General features: G+C 42.7%; 1 protein-coding gene across 1 annotated transcript in view; it reads right to left on the bottom strand.

The window, feature by feature from the left end:
* The window catches only part of LOXHD1 (lipoxygenase homology PLAT domains 1), a 218,633-nt gene that overhangs the window by 122,781 nt on the left and 76,738 nt on the right, over positions 1-19,114 (bottom strand). Inside the window, exons 9-14 of the mRNA XM_082353369.1 lie at positions 15,781-15,916; positions 15,094-15,254; positions 13,994-14,080; positions 13,429-13,564; positions 2,434-2,588; positions 824-984 (exon numbers count right to left, since the gene is read on the bottom strand). Coding sequence (XP_082209495.1) covers positions 824-984; positions 2,434-2,588; positions 13,429-13,564; positions 13,994-14,080; positions 15,094-15,254; positions 15,781-15,916 — 836 coding nt within the window. The remainder of the gene's footprint in view (positions 1-823; positions 985-2,433; positions 2,589-13,428; positions 13,565-13,993; positions 14,081-15,093; positions 15,255-15,780; positions 15,917-19,114) is intronic.

Genomic DNA, 19,114 nt, shown 5'->3' with positions numbered 1-19,114 from the left:
AATGCATTCGCTGCCGGGCTGTTAGGCAACCTGCCCCCACCCACTCCAAGGAGGGCTGTCCTTAAGCAAGAAGGCTGGGCCAGCCCTAAGGAAGTGACCTTGGACATGCAGCACCTCGTCCATAGGTGCAAGACTCAGCTTGGGCCTGGGATTTGCAGAGCCTAGTTGATCCAAAGCTCCAGTTAAGCATGCATCTCCCAGACATTGCTACGGGCGAATGGGAATGGCCAACCAGACAGCACAAAAAACGCTGGTATTGCTCCTTATTATAGAAATGTCTCTATCAGGAACGTCTGATAGAGCCCAAACTGGCTGTGAAAGAAATCCAAATGCTTAAGGCAAAAGAGAAAAGAAACTTTACCTCACTAGTAAGCTGGGGTAAGGAAATGAAAACAAAGTAAAATATCTTGACAAGATATTAAAAGGGAAAATCTGTGGTAGAAGGCCATCCAAATGGGGAAAAAAACCACCTTTAATTCAAAAGTTTAGTTCAGCATGTAACAAAGCCTCTGAGGTAACTCTCAGTTAAAGTCTGAAGTTGTCATATTTTATCATTGAAAAATGCCAACATTTTGGTAATTAATAGACTTAGTAGCACCACACTGGGACACCCAATGCTGCTGTTCCATCACCTGTGTGTGTTGGGGGCAACGGGGATATGAGGCCCAGGTCTAAGTGCCACCAGCAGGGCCACCTCTTTTTTTGCACTGGCTATATCTTAAGCTACTATTTTGTTCCCTGCACCTGGAATAGGCTGAGTCTTCCCAAAACTAAGGCCCATAACCTAAGCTGGAGAAAATCAAAACAGACAGGACTCATGTACCTGAGACAAGGGAACTCCACGTTGTCGCTCTCGGGCTGCCCCTCCTCTCTCACCAGCACCCGCTCCAGGAACCAGCCACTGCCGCTGCCTTTGCCGTCGTGTCTGATCCTCACCCGCCTTACCTTCCGCATGGTGACGGACTCAATGGTGAACTCATCGGCCTTTGTGGGGAAGACAGCAAGGCCAGTTAGATGGTGGCTCCCCTGGGACCCAAACACCAAGGGAAGACACAGGCCCAGAAATCCTAAAAGCCATAGCCAATGGGTTGGGCTATTGGTCTTTCACAGGTGGGCCAGGGGCTACCCATAAGGAACAGATTGCACCTCTCCCTCAATTTCTCCCACTGGACTATGTTTGATGTCAAGTTCTCAACAACTGAGGTCTGTATTTTTGGATAAACGATGGCCATTCCCTGTGATGTCCTTTTAAAAGGCAAATCCCTTAGGAGGATTAATATATTAAGCTGTTATCAGCCACTAACCATTTATCATGAATTAATTCCTTGGTTAATCTCCTCTGGCTCCTTGCTGCAGAAGGACACTGGCTCCCTTTTGAGAAAGGGAATGATTAGGGGGACCAGTAGTCTTATTAATTTCACAGTTTTGCCTGCCAGTGAAGCAGCAGGAATGCAGCAGGGGCTGCAGAGTTGCCAAGTCTACACAAGTGTACCTGGGGCCCTCTGGGAACAGGAACTCGAGGGTGGAATTCATGAAGAAAGGAATCAGAAGATGTAGAAAGAAAAGAGTAGGAAATGGTGGAGAAAGACCTCCACTTGAATTCCAGGGCTTGCCCTTCCCTTGCTAAGGAAGAGGTGGCAGAGGAAGGAGAGGACCAAAGCTTACCAAATCTCTTCACCTGATGAGCAAACTTGGGTCTCACATTATTGAACTATGACCCTTAACTGAGCACCTATTGTGTGCTGAGGGTCAGGTCTGCTAGCAGGCAGTATATCTGTCATCTCTAATTCTCACAACAGCCAGCCACAGGTAGGCATCCTTTCCCCCATTTCAGACGCAAGGAAACTGAGGCTCAGAGAATGGAGGGCCTGGCCCCGATCCTCCTGACTCTTTCCCCATTGTTTCACACAGCCTACCCAGTAAATCCAGGTGATGGTTGGGGAAACCAAAGGGAACATTTAGCACGTTTGTAATGAGGCTAGGAATAGAACCCAGTTCTCCCACTTCCATGTTTAGCGTCTTTCCAGATTTCTCTTTCAAAAAGGAAACGAACAAGTTGCCTCCAGTGGTCATGCCTAGTGGAGAAGCAATGTTCCTTCAGGTGTCCCAGCTTTCTGCATGCCTGGGACCTTCAGTCCACACATAAGGTGCCCAGCTTCCTTCCCTGCCCACCCCAGGTGTCTTCCTGCTCTGCCCTCTTCTCAAAGCTAAGGTGTGGGAAGGGGACTGTGACCTCTCTAAGGTGGCTCTCCAACTCCCAGTCTTAGGAGCCTGGTGGCTGTCATGCATGTAGTTCCCTGTTCCCGCACCCAGAGACAGCTTCTCTGTTGGCCGAGGCACCAGTACCAGTGATCAGCTTTACTTAGAACAGGGAAGACAAGGGAGTGGGAAGGGGTGGGGCGGGGCTGAGGGAGGTGCACTGCTGCAACTTACGTTGCCCTTCTCAAAGAGGTCGGTGTTATTCCTGCAGTTGTAGAGCAGCCGCTCCCCCGTGTCCCCCACGTCACCAAAAAGGCAGAGGTAGACGTTGGCATCCGTTCCCGCACCTTCAAGTTCCCCAGTGCACACTGTCACACGGTACCGGGCCACTGGCAGGCAGAGAGAGGGACACAACTGGCTGGCAGCCCCCTGCTCCCAGCACTGGCCCTGCTGCTCCCCACCTCTGAGCACTGCCTCCCCCTCTCCACCTGGCTCTCATCTGGGCTGACCTTGCTCATTCCGCCAGCTGCCTCACACCAGTCAAGGGCCAGCTCATCTGCAAATCCCTTGTCCCAGACAGACCAGAGGTTCCCAATCCTGGCTAATTGTCAGAATCCCATGGGAAACTTTTATAAGAATTCAGATTCCTGAGCAGCACCTCAGACTTCCCAAATCTTAGTTTCCAGAGCGGGACCACTAAAACTGCATTATTTACAAGCTCCCACAGGGGATTCTGGTGGAGTTGGCAGTGTTTGGGGACCACGGGTCTAATTCAAACATTTTGGCACTTGATTCCATCCAACCCAGTAGACTTTTTGCCTTAGGTTGTCCTCCAATTCATGAGTCCTGTCTTCTTAAGAAAAGTAAGATAACTTTTCTTTTGAACCAGAACTAAGCCTTCCCTTCTCTTCAGAACTCCCCAGTGCTATGGACATGCCAGGAAGAGAAGCAGACAGAAAGGCACAAAGTGCAGCTGCTGTGGGAAGGGCAGCATCTTCTTCCCATGTTGAAAATGTACAGTGGAGCAGGCAAACCTGCATCTGGCACATAAGGCCTTACTTCCTAAGCTAAAAGTGAAATTCATTCATTCATTCATTCATTCCTTTGCCCAATATCTGTTTACTGAAGCCTAGTAAGTGGCAGGCATTATTATAGGTGCAGGGATTCAGCAATGAGCAAGACAAACAGACTCCTGTTCAATGGCACCTATATTAAAGTTGAGAATGGAAGAGTGGAGAGGAGAGATGGACAGTAAGATCATAAATCATGAACAGGAAAATTTCTGAGTTGTATCTGTAACAAAGATAGTATAATGGAGTGATGCCATAGGGTGTAATGGAAGTAGGGAGGTGTGCAGTAAGGGGGTGAAGATGATTTAGAGATGCAGAAAAGCCTGCTGCAAGGAGGCAAGGCTTGGACTAAAATGTTGGTGATAGGAGCCAGCCACAGGCGCAGTGAGAGAAGAGGGTGCTGGTAAGTGTGAAGCCCCAATGTGGAGATGAGCAGCTATGTTTCAGGAGCAGAGAGAAGGCCAATATGGCTGGAGTGGAGGGAGAAGGAGGGGATGAGATGAGGCCCAGAGGTGGACAGGGTTAAGACCGGTGATGTGTGATAGGTCAAGGTGAGACATGTGGCTTCCTTTGTGTTTTTGCTTTTAATACAACAGGAAGCCTTTAAAGGACTTTAAGCAAGGAAGTAACTTAGTCTGATCTATGTTTTAAAGAGCATTTGGCTGCCATGTGGAGAACTGATGGTAGGGGAAGAAAGAGTGAATCAGAGAGGCCAGTTAGTGGAATAATTACAGTAGTCTAGAAAAGAGAGGAGGATGCCTAGGACTGGGGGTGCAGTGGAGATGGAGAGAAGTCGGTAGATTAGAGATATATTTTTGAGGTACAAACAACAGTACTTGGTGATGGACTGGATAGGTAATTGAGGGAAAGAGAGGAACCAGGGATGATTCCTGGGTTTCTGGCATGGGCAACTAGGTGAATAGTGTTGGCAACAAGACGTAGGGACACTTGGGGAGAATGATGGGTTTGGAGATAAAAATCAATGGTTGTTTGTTCATTATAAATTTGAGATGTTTATTAGATGATCATAAAAAGAGGTCAAGATGGCAGTTGAATATGTGTGTGGAGGGTCAGGAGTGTTGACCTGACTTTGTTTATCATAGGCATATAGATTCCACTGAAAGTCACAGGACCAGATGAGATCCCCTATGGAGAGGATGCAGACAAGGACTATAGAGGGATACCAACATTAGAGGTCAAGCCCAGGAGAAGCCAGCAACTCAGATGAGAAGCAGCAGTCAGTGAAGCAGAGGGATTTTGCTCTGAACCTAAAACTGCTCTAAAAAGTCTATTTTTTTAAATGAAGGGAATATTAAGGCATTCCCAGATAAACAAAAATAAAAGAATTCATCACCATCAGACCTGCTCTACAAGAAATACTAAAGGGAGTCCTTCACATTGGACATTAGACAGTAACTTGAACACACCCAAAGACATAAAGAGAACCAGGAAAAGCAATGACTTAGGTAAATATATAGACAGTATACTTTAATTTTTGTTTGTAACTCTTTTCCTCTCAAATCTTATATAAAAGACAACTGCATAAAGCAATAAATATAAAACTGCATTGGTGGGTTTATAATGTACAAAGATATAATCTGTATGGCAATATAGCACAAAGGAAGTGAAAAGAAACAAACCTACACTGGAGCAGAGTTTTTGTATATTACTGAAATTAAGTTGGTATTTATCTGAACTAGAATGTTATAAGTTAAGATGTGAATTGTAATTCCCTGGTATAATTCCCTAAGTGTAATTCTTCCTACTAAGAAAATAACTCTCTCTATATATACATATATATATATATATATATATATATATATATATATATTAAAAGAAACAAGGGAACTAAAATGGTATTCTAGAAAATATCTATTTACCACAAAAGAAAGAAGAATAAAGAAACAACAAAAAAAGACAAGATATATGGAAAGCAAATAGCAAAATGGCAGACATAAATCTTGTCTTATTAGTAGTTACATTAAATGTAAATGGACTAAATATTTCAATCAAAAGGCAAAATGTGGTAATCCTGCAGAGACAGGATGGGTCTCCCTACTCCAAATTTGCTCAGCTATCAAGGCTGATGATACCACGCATGTACCAAGAGTGAATATAAAATGATTATTCACATAATGAGGAGTTCTGGGGAGAGCATGATAGGCCCTCAAGCAGGTCCAAAAATGGCTGGAGACAGCAGAGAGGGATGACTGGTTTGACATTTTATGGTGGTTAAGGGGTGAGAGTTTCTTCACATGGGTCCTTGTATGGCTTGAACTTTCCACAAGTGTGAAGGAAGGGAGCATCCAGGCTTTCTTACCAAATTGCCCAGACATGAGGCAGAAAGCTACTGGTGTAACTGGAAAGCTGTCAGCAGTCAAATATGAAAAAGAAGTCATATTCCTTATTACACAGAGATTGGCAGAATAAATAATGCATCTAACTATCTGATATGTGGAAGAGACACACTTTACATTCAGACACAAATAGGTTGAGAGTAAAAGGATGGCTCAAGAAGAAATAGACAATAGGAATAAATTTATAACAAGTAAAAGATTGAATCAGAATTCAGAAAACTACACATGAAGAAAAACCCAGGCCTAGATGTCTTCACTACTGAATTTTACCAAACATGTAAAGAAGAATTAATACCAATTCTTCTCAAATAAAGTAGAAGGAAATACTTCCGCACTCATTTTGTGAGGCTAGCATATCCCTGCTCCAAAACCAGACAAAGATACCACAAGAAAAGAAAACTACAGACCAATGTTATGAATACAGATGCAAAAATTCTCCAAAAAATATTAGCAAAACAAATCCAGCCCCATAAAAAAGAACTATACACCATGGCAAGGTAGGATCTATCCCAGGGATACAAGTTAAATTTCTGAAAATCAAGTAATGTAATATATCATATCAATAGAATAAAAAAACAAAAATCACATGATCATCTCAATAGGCTCAGAAAAAGCATTTGACAAAATTCAACACTCTTTCTTGATGAAAAATCAGCAAACTAAGAATAAAAGGGAACTTCATCAACCCATAAAAGTCATCTATGAAATACCCACAGCTGACATCATATTTAATGGTGAAAGAGTGGATGCTTTCCCCCTAAGATCAGGAACAAGACAAGGATCTCTGCTCCCACCACTTCTATTCAACATGGTATTGGAGGTTTTAGCCAAGGCAATTAGGTATCCAGATTGGAAAGAAGTAAAACTATCTCTCTTCATGGATGACATGATCTTGTATATTGAAAATCATAAGGAATTCACTAAAAACTATTAGAACTAATAACAGTTCAGCAAAGTTGTGGAGTACAAGATCAATATAACAAAATCAACTGTATTTCTATTACCTTTCAATGAACAATCTGAAAATAAAATTAAGAAAACATTTCCATTCAAAATAGTATCAAAAAGAATAAAATAGTTATGAATAAATTTTAAAAAAACAAGTGAAAACCAATTAATAAGTCATGGAGATGTAATGTACAGCATGGCAAATATGGTTAATAATACTATATTGCATAGTTGAAAATGCTAATACAGTAGATCTTAAAAGTTCTCATCACAAGAAAAAAATTATGTAACAACGTGTTGTGATGGATTTTAACTAGACTTACTGTGGTGATCACTTTGCAATATATACAAATATTGAATCTTTATGTTGTACACCTGAAACTAAATATAACATTGTAAGTCAATTATACCTCAGTAAAAAAAAAAGTGAAAAACTTAAGCTCTGAAAACTAAAAAACTGTTGAAAGAAATTAAAGATGTTCACAGATTGGAAGACAATATTGTTAAGATGGCAATACTTCCCAAACTGATCTACAGATAAAATGCAATCTCCATCACAATCTTAAATGATTTCCTTGTAGAAATTGACAAGCCATCTCTAAAATACATATGGAATTTCAAGGAACCCAGAATAGCCAAAACAATAGCAAAAAAGAATAATAAAGAAGAATAACAAGTGTTGGCAATGATGTAGAGAAATTGGAACTCTCATACATTGCTGATGGAAATGCAAAATGGTGCAGCTGTTTGAAAAATAGTATGATAGTTTCTCAAAACTCAAAACAGCATTACCATACAGCCAGCAATTCAGCTCATAGGTATATATCCAAGAGAACTGAAAACATATGTCCACACAAAAACTTTACATGAATATTCATAACCGCATTATTCATAATAGCCAAAAAGTAGAAACAACCCAAATGTCCATTAACAGTTGAATGTGGTATATCCATACAGTGAAATATTATTCAGCATTTAAAAGAAATGAAATACAGATGCATGCTACAAGGTGAATGGACATTAAAAACATTATGCTAAGTGAAAGAAACAGATACAAAGAGTCATATATTAAATGATTCCATTTATATGAAATGTCAAGAACAAGCAAATCTATAGAGACAAAAAATAGATTATTGGTTTAAACAGATGGGTAAGTACAGAGATAAGGAGTGAGGTGGGGGAATGGGTGTGAGTGCTAATGGGTATGGCTATGCAATGAAAATGGTCTGGAATTTGATAGTGGTCATGGATACATGACTCTATCAATATACTAAAAGCCACTGAATACTTTAAATAAATGAATTGTATGGAAAATGAATACCTCAATAAAGCTGTTTTAAAAAATGGACACTACTCATTGGTGGTCCATCTAAAATGAATATAAAGTACATGAGGAATGAGACAAATCACCAGTAAGTTTAATTTAATTTTTCAGTTATATACCCATTTTTATTTGGAGATATGAAGACATCTGAAAATTAAATTTGACCTTTAAATATGTGGGTCTGAATATATAGTGTCTATAACAAAAGCATTTGTTAGAAGAAAAGGTCAAGGATAACTGCTTATCCACAGACCTGCCTGAATGGGGCTGGTAAAGAGTCTCCTGCCCCCAACACTGCCTCTTCAGAGGGACAGCACCTGAAATTCAACCACTGCTGCCTCTCCAATCAACTCTGTTAAAATTCAGAAGATAAATATTTTAAACTTTTAGCCTTCGCATAAATGAAGCTGATGCTTTTGTGTTAAGCTCCCAACGATAGGCTGTGTTAACAGTAAGAGGAACAAAGAGCGTAAACTGGAGTGAGTACTGAAACGTGGAAGCACAAAAGGGAAGGGAGGGCACCAGTCTCACTTCATTCTGACTTCTGATGAAGTTCGGTTTTGCCTTTCTGGGCTGTATCTATTAGGCCGTTCCCAGAGGCAAGCTGATGAGGGAATTTAGAAATCTCTATGCCTGGGAATTCCAGTCCCCTTTGCTCAGGAGCTCGAAGGTCCTATTGGCTGGACATTGTCAGGGGTCCCAATTCTCTCTAGGGGCCACTCCCAGCCCACCTGCCACTGACGTTCTAAGCACCTTCCTGGCAAGAAGTCTGTGGACAATTAAAAATAATTATATTAGCCATTGGCAGTGAAAGACTTTAAACCGATGGGTAAGTACTAGAGCCTCTTGTACTTTAATTTTAAAATTACAGGTCCGCCTGATTAGCAAGAGGTTACGGTTTTCAGCACTTGAGTCCAGTGGTCTCTTGCCGCTCATCAGTGGTTTGTAATCCCTTCTGCTGGACATGCAGTGGAGAATGCGGATCTCACTGGTTTTACTACCTCACATAGCTCCTGAGGGAAAGGCAAGGTGGAGATAAGTTGTGGGCTGTTGAGTGTTTTGTCTGTGTCTCCTGGTCTGTGTTAATCAGTGCAATCACCCCCGAAGGCATCTTGGCTCTCAGATGTGGTGTTAATCGCTTGTTTGACTGGCCCTTATTTTTTAAGTAAACTAGGAGTACACAATTTCAAACTTAGAGAATTGGTTTTAAATTGGTATTTACTCATTTTACATGAGTCCAAGACTCTCCACTGAAGGGATTTTCAGGAAGCCCTGCACATCATACCTTGGTATACCTTGGTATACCTTGGTACCAACTGGGGAAGTGAGATGTTGCCACCAGCTCTATTTACTGTTACAAAGAAGCATCCAGACCAGAAAAGGAGATTTGAGTTCCTGTAGAGGTGAGTGAGGACATGGGAGTGTTCCAAGAACAAGAGGAATTTATGTGGGCCAGAAAGAACAGTTGGGGGAAAGAAATTAGAGTTGATATGGGCTCCAAAGTACTGCCAAGGACCCCCAGAAGGCATTAAACTGCCCTTATAGCCAGGACAGACAGCCCTTCTGTCACTGACATGGGTCCTTGAACTCGTTAATCAATAGAAATTGACAAGAGGCCAGAAGAGAAATTCAGGCAAAGCTTTACTGGGACTCGTGCCACAGCACGAGGGAGTGAAAACAAGTAAGAGGTGCCCTTGCTTGCTCTCTGAGGAGGGCGAGCTGGTCCCTTAAATGGGGTGAGGGTGGGGGCGGATCGGTGGGTCAGGCTGGAGGGGCGGCTTAGGTGTCTGTCCACACCCTTGGTGGTGCTGTGTGCAGGGATTATGCTTTCGCTCCCGGTACCTCAGGAATGGCAGTTGGTTTGTGGTCTTTTTGTATCTTATAATTGCCCCCAACTGCAGTTATTTTTAGTCTCTTATAGTTTCTTTGTATTCTGTTGCTAGAGGTTCAAACACTCCAGTAAATGGTGCCAGATCCCAGCTTATCTCACTTCAATCCAATACTAGTCATTAGAGAATTTTTTTAAATTGCAGTTGTTCTTTAATAGTATCACAGAAGGCAAAAACAAACAAAAGACAGCTATGATAGCCCCATATCTTATACACTGTTTAAAATGTTTCAAGGATGTTTTTGTATGTAACCTATAGAAATGCTCTTCCTCCCCACCCCTCCCACCGTGATCTCTCCTTATCTATCAAATCCCTACCATGGAAGACCTAGCTCAAATGCCTGAACAAAGTTTCTCCCATCTTGCTCAGTAGGAAGTTTACCTCCCTCCTGTGTCTACAGCATTCATTCAACTCCTACCAGTTCCACCTTCAGAGTGTTTCTTGAATTTATGTCCTCCTCCGCAGTCTACCTGAACCCTGCCCAATTTCAGGACCACTTTTTCTTTCCCCTGGATGATTTCTTAACGGCTTGTCCCTGAAATACATCCTCCACACACCCACAAGTCCTTGACAGAGCAGGAGAAATGTGGGGAGGAAGGAACTGGATGGCGTTCAAGTTCAAGGGTGGTGTGAGTGTCATCAAGGTCATGAGAGGCCTGGGAGGGCAGGAGCCTGAGTCAGAGGTGGGGACTGAGTCAGAGTTCAGAGGAGCAGCTTTGTGGGATGAGCCCAAGTGAGGTACTGGGGAGTGGCTGGTTGCATGGGAGGGAGGTGGAGGTGAGCAAAGTGGATGAGGACCAGCACGTGGATGAATGGGTTTTCCACATGGACGTTGATGGAAGCAGAAAAAAAGCTCTCAGGTTCTGATATGCGCAAAAATTACTTGGTGTGCTTGATAAAAGTACCGATTACCAGGCATAGCCCTCAGAGAGCCTAGTCAGTATATCTGGGATTGGGCCCAGGGATCTTCATTTTAACAAACACTCTAGGCAATTTTTATATAAATGGGACCTTGAGCATACTTTCAGAGACACTATCTGTTATGGGCTGAATTGTGTCCCCCCCCCATCAAATCCATATGTTGAAGTCATAACCCCCCAGTACCTCAGAATGTATTTGGAAGTAGGATCTTTAAAGAAGTAAATAAAGTAAAATGAGGTCGTATGTGTGGGCCCTAATCCAATATGATTGATGTGCTTATAAGAAGAGATTAGGACATAGACATGAGCACACACACAGGGGAAAGATCATGTGAGGACACAGCGAGAAGATGGTCATTTTCAAGGCAAGGAGAGACGTCTCAGGAGAAAGCCAACCTGCCAACACCTTGATCTTGGGCTTCTAGCCTCCAGAACTGTGAGAAAATAAATTTATGTTGTTTCAGCCCCCCAGTCTGTGGTATTTTGTTATGGCAGCCCAAGCAGACTAGTTCACTGTCCTAGAACAATGGTAGGAGTTGAGGGGTCTAGAGAATGACCAGGGGGCACCTTGCAAAAGAGGAACATGTCCAGAGTGAACAGAAGATGGAAATGAGCTGGGGCAGAGGCCACATGGTGGGTGGTGTGAGCCTCAAGGCCGAAAGGGGCAGAGGGAGTCAGGAGAATGCCCCCTCCCGCTAGCCCCACAGTTGTGAGGACAGAAAACTGGGTTTTGGGGGGAGGGGAGCCATGCTTCAGTCAAGGTAAGGAGGAGATGGAGGTAAAAGAACATCCTGGACATTTAAGTAAAAATGGCAGCTTTCTCTCTGAAAAAAATCTCACTAAAACGATAGCATACAGGTATTTTAAAGATTTAACCAAACAAAAAATTTTCACCAATAAGGCTCAGGGAAAGGGATGAATATAGACAACAGCAACCAAATTTCAGAAGCTGGAGCACAGCTAGAAAAGTGTGCTTTTCACAGTGCCTTAGCACAGTGGGTCCTCACCAGGAGCACTGACAGCCCCTAGAAATTTGTTGGACAAATTCCTGAGCTCCCCACCCCAGACCTACTGAATTAGAAAATCTGTGGGTGAGCCCCAGCAGTGTTTTAAGAAGCCCTTCAGGTGACAATGTTGAAGTTTGAGGTCCCCTGACTTAACAGACCAGAGAGAATTGATCAGAGCTATCAGCTGTGAAATTTGAGAAGTAAGGTTGCAAAATGTCTCAGGAATGACAGCACCAGGTAACTTTAGAAATAGGGAGTGAGGGGCTAAAATTATGAGAACTGGTTAGAAGGATTTAGAAAGCAGTTAGATCCCAAGACCATCTCTTCAATTGTTCATACCTGCAGGCTCAATTCTGGCACATAAAGAGGGCAGATCAGGTAACAGCGGGTGTGTTTCTCCCTTGGTGGGATACATGTTACATGGAGTCCTAATTGGGGGGTGGGCAGGAATCATATGTTATTTATCATATTTACAGGGAGATGATAGCCTTGTTGCCAAAGAAAATACTGCTGAATGTGAAAAGGCAGAGTTTAGTTTGCTGACCCAGGAGGCAGGAGATCTTGTTCTAGGTCTCACTCTGTCTCTAACTGTATAAACAGGGCAAGAACTTCCTCAGTTTCCTTATCTGCATCAGTCTATTTTAAGGACCTTTGAACACAAATATTCCATAGTCCATTTTAATTAGTCCATTTTAATTAATTCCATAGTCCATTTTAATTAAAAATGAAGAAGAATCATAAAATAGTACTAATTGCAAGCAATGCCTAATTAGACTAACAGGATGATCCCTTTTTAGATATTTGCTGTTTGGGGTTTCTATGCTTTTGTGTATTTAACTCTGTTCAAATTGTTTAATAATATATATACAGAGCTTCTACTGGGTGTGCAAATGCCTGAGAAGTGACACTATCCAAATACTTAGAAGGACTACTGGAACTATGGGTGACATTGTAATTTACTTTTTGTAATTTTGCAATGTTATTTTACTATTTAAAAAAATTAAGCACAGCCACAAGGATAGAAAATAGGTTAATTATATTAAGTGCCAATTCTGATCAATTGCTGATGTTTGCTTGCAGTGCTATATTGAGGGCTATGAAGCTCATTTCAGACTAAATGGGAGAGAATGCTGTGATTACTCAGTAATGTCTGCCAAGGGAAAAGGTTAGGACATGTGCCGTGTATTTGCCAGCACTCTGGTGGCATAACCTAGAGGCAAAATAATCTCCTTTTCCCTCTTTGAATGTGGATGCTAGACTCCAGATTAAAAGCTCAGCTCTCTTTTACTAGTCGCAAAAAGAAATAGAGGATTCATAAGGGAGCAGTCAAGTGTGGCTGTAAGAACCCAGATCCAGCCTTCCTTTTTGAGGACCATCTTATGCATAATTCGAAGTGGATGTTTCCTTTAATTTCAGGGAGTGCCTGGAGAAATATTGTTCAGTGTGGATTCTTCTCATCCCCTCATAGCCAACCTGAAGACCCAGAAATCTCCCCATTCTCACCCATGCCCATCATAAAGCCTTAGCATCATGCCTTGGAGATGGTTCCTACAAGCCGGTCTTGAGTCTAGGACCTTCTAAACCCATTCCTCATTCAGAGGGAGCCTGACGATGCATAGTGGACAAGACTACCAGCTCATGGGCTAGACACCCATTGGCACACCAAGTAAGAGTTCCATTACCTCCCCCAGGATGAGAGCCAGTCAATACTTACTGCCCATTATCCTCCGTACTGTTGGACCCTCAGCAGTCATTTCCCTAACGATCTCATTGTCATCCTCATTGGCATCCAGCCAGCGATTGCAGTTGAAGTTATACTTGTCCTTGGTCAGAGTGTTCATCAGGGTCATCTGGAATGAAGCCCTGGAGTGAGCAAGAGGGTGTACCAGAGATATTCGTCCATGCCTTGAGGTTCCCGTTCTGCTAGTTCATCTCAAGGAGGACAAGGCCGTCCCCTAGGGATGACTCTTGTGGAAGATGGAGTGCCAGATTAATATTTATCCCTCTGGTCCCCTGGAGACCCACAGTTGCCTAGCAGCCAGGTGATTAGGACACAGTGCAAGCCTGCTGCAACCTAAGCAACTTCTTAGTCTACTTTGGAAGTCCTGTCCGCATCAGGAAGTCCATGTGTCATGTGTCCAAATTTAGGTCTCACTACAACCCTTCCCCACCCACACTCCCAACAGATAAAGGCAAACTAACAAGACAAGGTCATTAGAAAGAGACCATTTTGGTTCCTCTCCCAACCACCTTCTAACCCCCAAGATGGTACATCTCACCCTTTCTAAATGCCATCCAGAACCAGGACTCCTTTTATTATGCCATGCCCGAATCTTATAAAACCTGCCGAGGTCTGGGAGCTCAATCTATGGTGAGAGATAACAAGGTCTGAGTGGACAGAACCAAGTGAAATGTGTTTATCCTCATAGCTGACCCCCTGCCAGGAGGGTACCCACTTTGAGCTGTTTCTTCAGCATCAAGGGTGGGTTTGCTTCAAACCACCCTCATATATTCTATCTTCTTGTGCTCTTTTAACCAATGGCACATGAGGGAGAGAAAGCCATGTAGAGCTAAGGTTCAGTCTGGGCTGGTGAAACTGAACAAAAATAACTGACCCACAGTAGGATCCAGACTAAATAAAATCTTCCAAGCAATAAGCTTTCAATTACAAAATCCATATGGCAGCCCTGCAAATTAGCACAGGCCCACGGCCTCAGGACTCTGCTGGGCACTGAAACAGACAAAAAGATCAATACAGTGGTCATGCCCTTTCCCTAGGGGCTCAAAGTCTAGCCAGGAAGACAAATACATAAAGAGCAATGAACTGAAGGTATAATAGAAGCGCCAACGGGGTGCCCTGAGAAGAGAGCTGCAAATTACAAATTATTCTTACCTAAAGGTCAGAGCTGCACTTCCGTTGACAAAACAAGCCTTGCTCTGCTTACATACATACTGAAAATTTAAAGCTGAATTTCTTTTTAAATGTTCCAAAATGTATACTTTCCTTTAAATTTGCTCCTCACTCTGTAATTCAGTCCACATTGGTTGGTTTGACACTAACTGTGCTCAGGGTCTCTGCTCTACAATGATTCCCCAAGTCACCAGGCTCCTGAATGTCCAAAGCCATTACATACTTGCTTCTTCTCCCATGCTTGGTTCTGGACTGTTTGATTCAGATGAAGGGCCAGATCTAAACTGCACCCCATCAGTACATTGCCCGTACATTACATGTGGCATTCCTTGCAGGGGTCTAGGGACTCTATTTTACCTTTTTGTCTTCAAACTTGATCCAAACCTGGCTTAGAAAACCAGAATCCCATGACAAATGCTTCTTACACACCTTCCTCCTTCTTCCCTCCCACTCTGTCACACTTCCTACCCTAAATTTCTCAATTATTCCAGGTTTGAACCACTTGTTGTTGGGATTCAGGAGAATCTCATCTGTCCGCCCCTTCTGCCCATAAATCTGGATGAAGATAGGAGAGTTGGTACCAGCTTTCTTCAAGTCGGTCGTCCAGACCCACAGGGACCATGGGAATTCTGCAGAGACAGGTCAAGTTGTACCATAAACTTCAAAAATGAAGAGATTTTCAAGCTACCAGTGGGGAAGACAAGCAAATCAAAGGTGATCAGGACTGAAGTGCAGGTTGTATACAGGTGTGTCCTACTCTCAGAAACCCATTATAACAAATACTAAATTTGGGAAGTCAAGGATTCCTTGTTATTTGAAAGAGTGTGCCTTAATGTTCCTTTTAATGGTGAGAGTCTATTAGTATGTTTTAAATAGGGGGAAGAGTTGACTCCACCCACCCTGTGGCCAGTACATTCAGAGTGCACTGTGTTCAACCATTCAGTTTAACAACCAGCCCATCACAGCAACTTAACGATTTGGGGCTGCTGGAGTATCAGCCTTGGTGCCACGTCTGTAACTCTGTGTGGTCTGTACCTTGGAGAACTGAGGTCCCTGGGGGACCCTTTCCCTTCCTTTCCAGAGGAGAATTGAGAAGAAGGAGTGCCCAGTGGTTTGACATCCTGGCCTTTGCTGGCTCTGGGCCCCTCCACCTACTTTTCAGCCTCTTCTTCCTGAGAGACACCATCTCGTAGAGCTGCCTCTCGATCAGCCCATCTGCCTTCTTCTCATCCAGCCAGTTGCTGCAAGGGAAGGTCTGCTGGATGCCAGTGAAGGGGCACAAAATCACCACCTGGGGGAGCAGATCACATCTCCTACAGTAGGTCCCCTGGCTGGGACTTCTACCCTCAAGGAATGTCACTTTTCTTCCCACTGCCTATCTCATTAAATCTTAGATCAAGAAATACCTCCTCTAAGAAATCTTCCCAAGTAGGTATCATCCATATTGCAATTTACTAGCCCAAAGCGCAAACATTTTTCTCTATACACATACCCTTTTTGAATACCATATTTCCTTATGCACATTGTAAATTCTCCATCTGAACCAAATTAACTAGAATACTAAATTAATACCCTGTATTTGTCTTGTGGAAAAAAGGTCAATCACATAAAAGGTAATTAATATCTATAATTTAATACAAAAACTAACTACCTCTTCAGGACTTGATCCTTATTTAACCTTCTCTCCTACACCTTCTCCATCTCTACCCACATTCTGAACTTATGGGTTTAGAACATGGCATTCTAACCTTCTCTCCTACACCTTCTCCATCTCCACCCACATTCTGAACTTATGGGTTTAGAACATGGCATTCTGTCTAACCCAGACACACCTAGACGTTTTGAAGAGAATCATCAGAATGCCAAAGACAGAGATCTTAAGAACATCAAGAGAGAAAAGACAGATGATGGCAATTGGACTAACAGAAGCCAGAGGATTTGGGGGGGTGGGGGCATTAGAACTCAATCTAGAATTCTGTATCCTGAAATTTCTTTCAAGAATGAAAATGAAATAAAATAATTTTCAAATTAACAAAAACAGAGTTTACCACCAATAGACCTTACTTAACCAAAGGAACTTCTAAAGCATAGTACTTCAGGAGGAAGAAGAAAATTGACACCAGAAAAGAGGTCTTAGATGCAAGAAGAATTGGCAAGCAAACACACTGGCAAACAGGTAGGTAAATCTGAACAAATATGACTCTACAAAACAACAGCATATAATATGTGAATTTAAAAATAATTTAAAGTAGAGCTAAAATACTCTACTTTCAAAATTGGCATGCAACCTAGATGCAGGGTTATTACCATTAGAAATTTCTAAGGTTCTTGATTTGTCTAAGAGGGAATTAGAGATGGTGGTTAAATTTAGGTCTTGTCACAGTAAGTATGTATGCTAAAATTTCAATAGTAACCACTAAAAAAACCAGAAAGAGTGTATAATTTCCAAATCACTATCAAGAAAAAAAAACACAACCAATCAGTTCATCAAAAAAGAAAATAGAAAGACATAGTAAAAGCAGGACAAACAGACATGTTAATAGTTATAATAAACATAAATGACTAAATTTATCAGTTAAAAGCTAGATAGCATCAGATAGGATTGTGATAAAGATTCAATTAACCAGAAGGTTATACTAATTCTATATCTCACAATGTAGCCTAAAACTATATACAGCAAAAATTGTTAGTTCTACAGTAAGAAATTTAAATATCTACCAGCGACATTGGAAATTTCAACACGTCTTTCTTTGTAATTAATAGATCAAACAGACAAAATGCTATTAAGGAGATAGAAGATTCAAAAACAAAAGTAACAAACTGAATTTAATAAATAAAATCAAAATCTTAAATTCAACTCTTGGAACATATACATAAATTGAAGCGCATTGTAAAGTAAATGTCAAAAAATTTAAAAATGGCATCCACCATTGAGAGGACCTTCAAGATGGCGGAGGAGTAAGATGTGGATATCACCTTCCTCCCCACAAATACATCAAAAATACATCTAAATGTGCAACAACTCCTAAAGAACACCTACTGAATGCTGGCAGAAGACCTCAGACCTCCCCAAAAACAAGAAACTCCCCACGTAGCTGGGTAGGGAAAAAGAAAAAACAGAGACAAAAAAATAGGGAGGGGACCTACACCTCTGGGAGGGAGCTGTGAAAGAGGAAAAGTTTCCACACACTAAGAAGCCCCTTCACTGGTGGAGACGGGAGTGGGCTTGGAGGAAGCTTTGGAGCCATGGAGGGGAGTGCAGCAATAGGGCTGCAGGGGGCAAAGCGGAGAGATTCCCGCAAAGAGGATCGGGACCAACCAGCACTCACCAGCCTGAGAGGTTTGTCTGCTCACCCACCGGGACGGGTGGGGGCTGGGAGCTGAGGCTCGGGATTCGGAGGTCAGATCCCAGGGAGAGGACAGGGGTTGGCTGCATGAACACAGGCAGAAGGGGCTAGTGCGCCACAGCTAACCAGGAGGGGGTCCGGGAAAAAGTCTGGAACTTCCTAAGAGTCAAGAGACTGTTGTTTCGGGGTGCACGAGGAGAGGAGATTCAGGGCACTGCCTAAAAGAGCTTCAGAGACAGGTGTGAGCCACGGCTATCAGCGCAGACACCAGAGACGGGCATGAAATGCTAAGGCTGCTGCTGCAGCCACCAAGAAGCCTGTGTGCAAGCACAGGTCACTATCCACACCTCCCCTCCCGGGAGCCTGTGCAGCCCACCACTGCCAGGGTCCCGTGATCCAGGGACAATTTCCCCAGGAGAACACATGGCGCACCTCAGGCTGTTGCAATGTCACACTGGCCTCTGCTGCCGCAGGCTTGTGCCGCATTCTATACCCCTCTCTCCCCTGGCCTGAGTGAGCCAGAGCCCCCTAATCAGCCCTCCTTTAACCCCCTCCTGTGTGGGTGAAGAACAGATGCCAGAGTGTGACCTACATGCAGAGGCAGGGCCAAATCCAAAGCTGAAACCCAGGAGCTGTGCGGACAAAGAGAAAGGGAAATTTCTCTGTGTAGACTCAGGAGCAGCAGATTAAATCTTCACAATCAGTTGATGTACCCTGCATCTGTGGAATGCCTGATTAGACAATGAATCATCCCAAAATTGAGGTGGTGGACATTGGGAGCAACTGTAGACTTCAGGTTTGCTGTATGTGACTGACTAGTTTCTGATTTTTATGTTTAACTTAGTATCGTTTTTAGTGCTTGTTATCATTGGTGGATTTGTTTATTAGTTTGGTTGCTTTCTTCTTTTTTTAAAAATTACTTAAAAATATTTTTATTTTAATAATATTTTTTATTTTAAAAACTTTATTTATTTTATTTTTCTTTCCTTCTTTTTTTTCTCCCTTTTCTTCTGAGCCGTGTGGCTGACAGGATCTTGGTGCTCTGGCCGAGTGTCAGGCTGGTGCCTCTGAGGTGGGAGAGCCAAGTTCAGGAAATTGGACCACCAGAGAGACCTCCTGGCCCCACATAATATCAATCGGCG

Source organism: Balaenoptera borealis (genome assembly GCF_965194805.1).
Source record: "Balaenoptera borealis genome assembly, chromosome: 14".
Classification (NCBI taxonomy): Eukaryota; Metazoa; Chordata; class Mammalia; order Artiodactyla; family Balaenopteridae; genus Balaenoptera; species Balaenoptera borealis.
The sequence above is the reverse complement of the archived record's forward strand: the minus strand, read 5'-3'. Positions and strand labels throughout refer to the sequence as shown.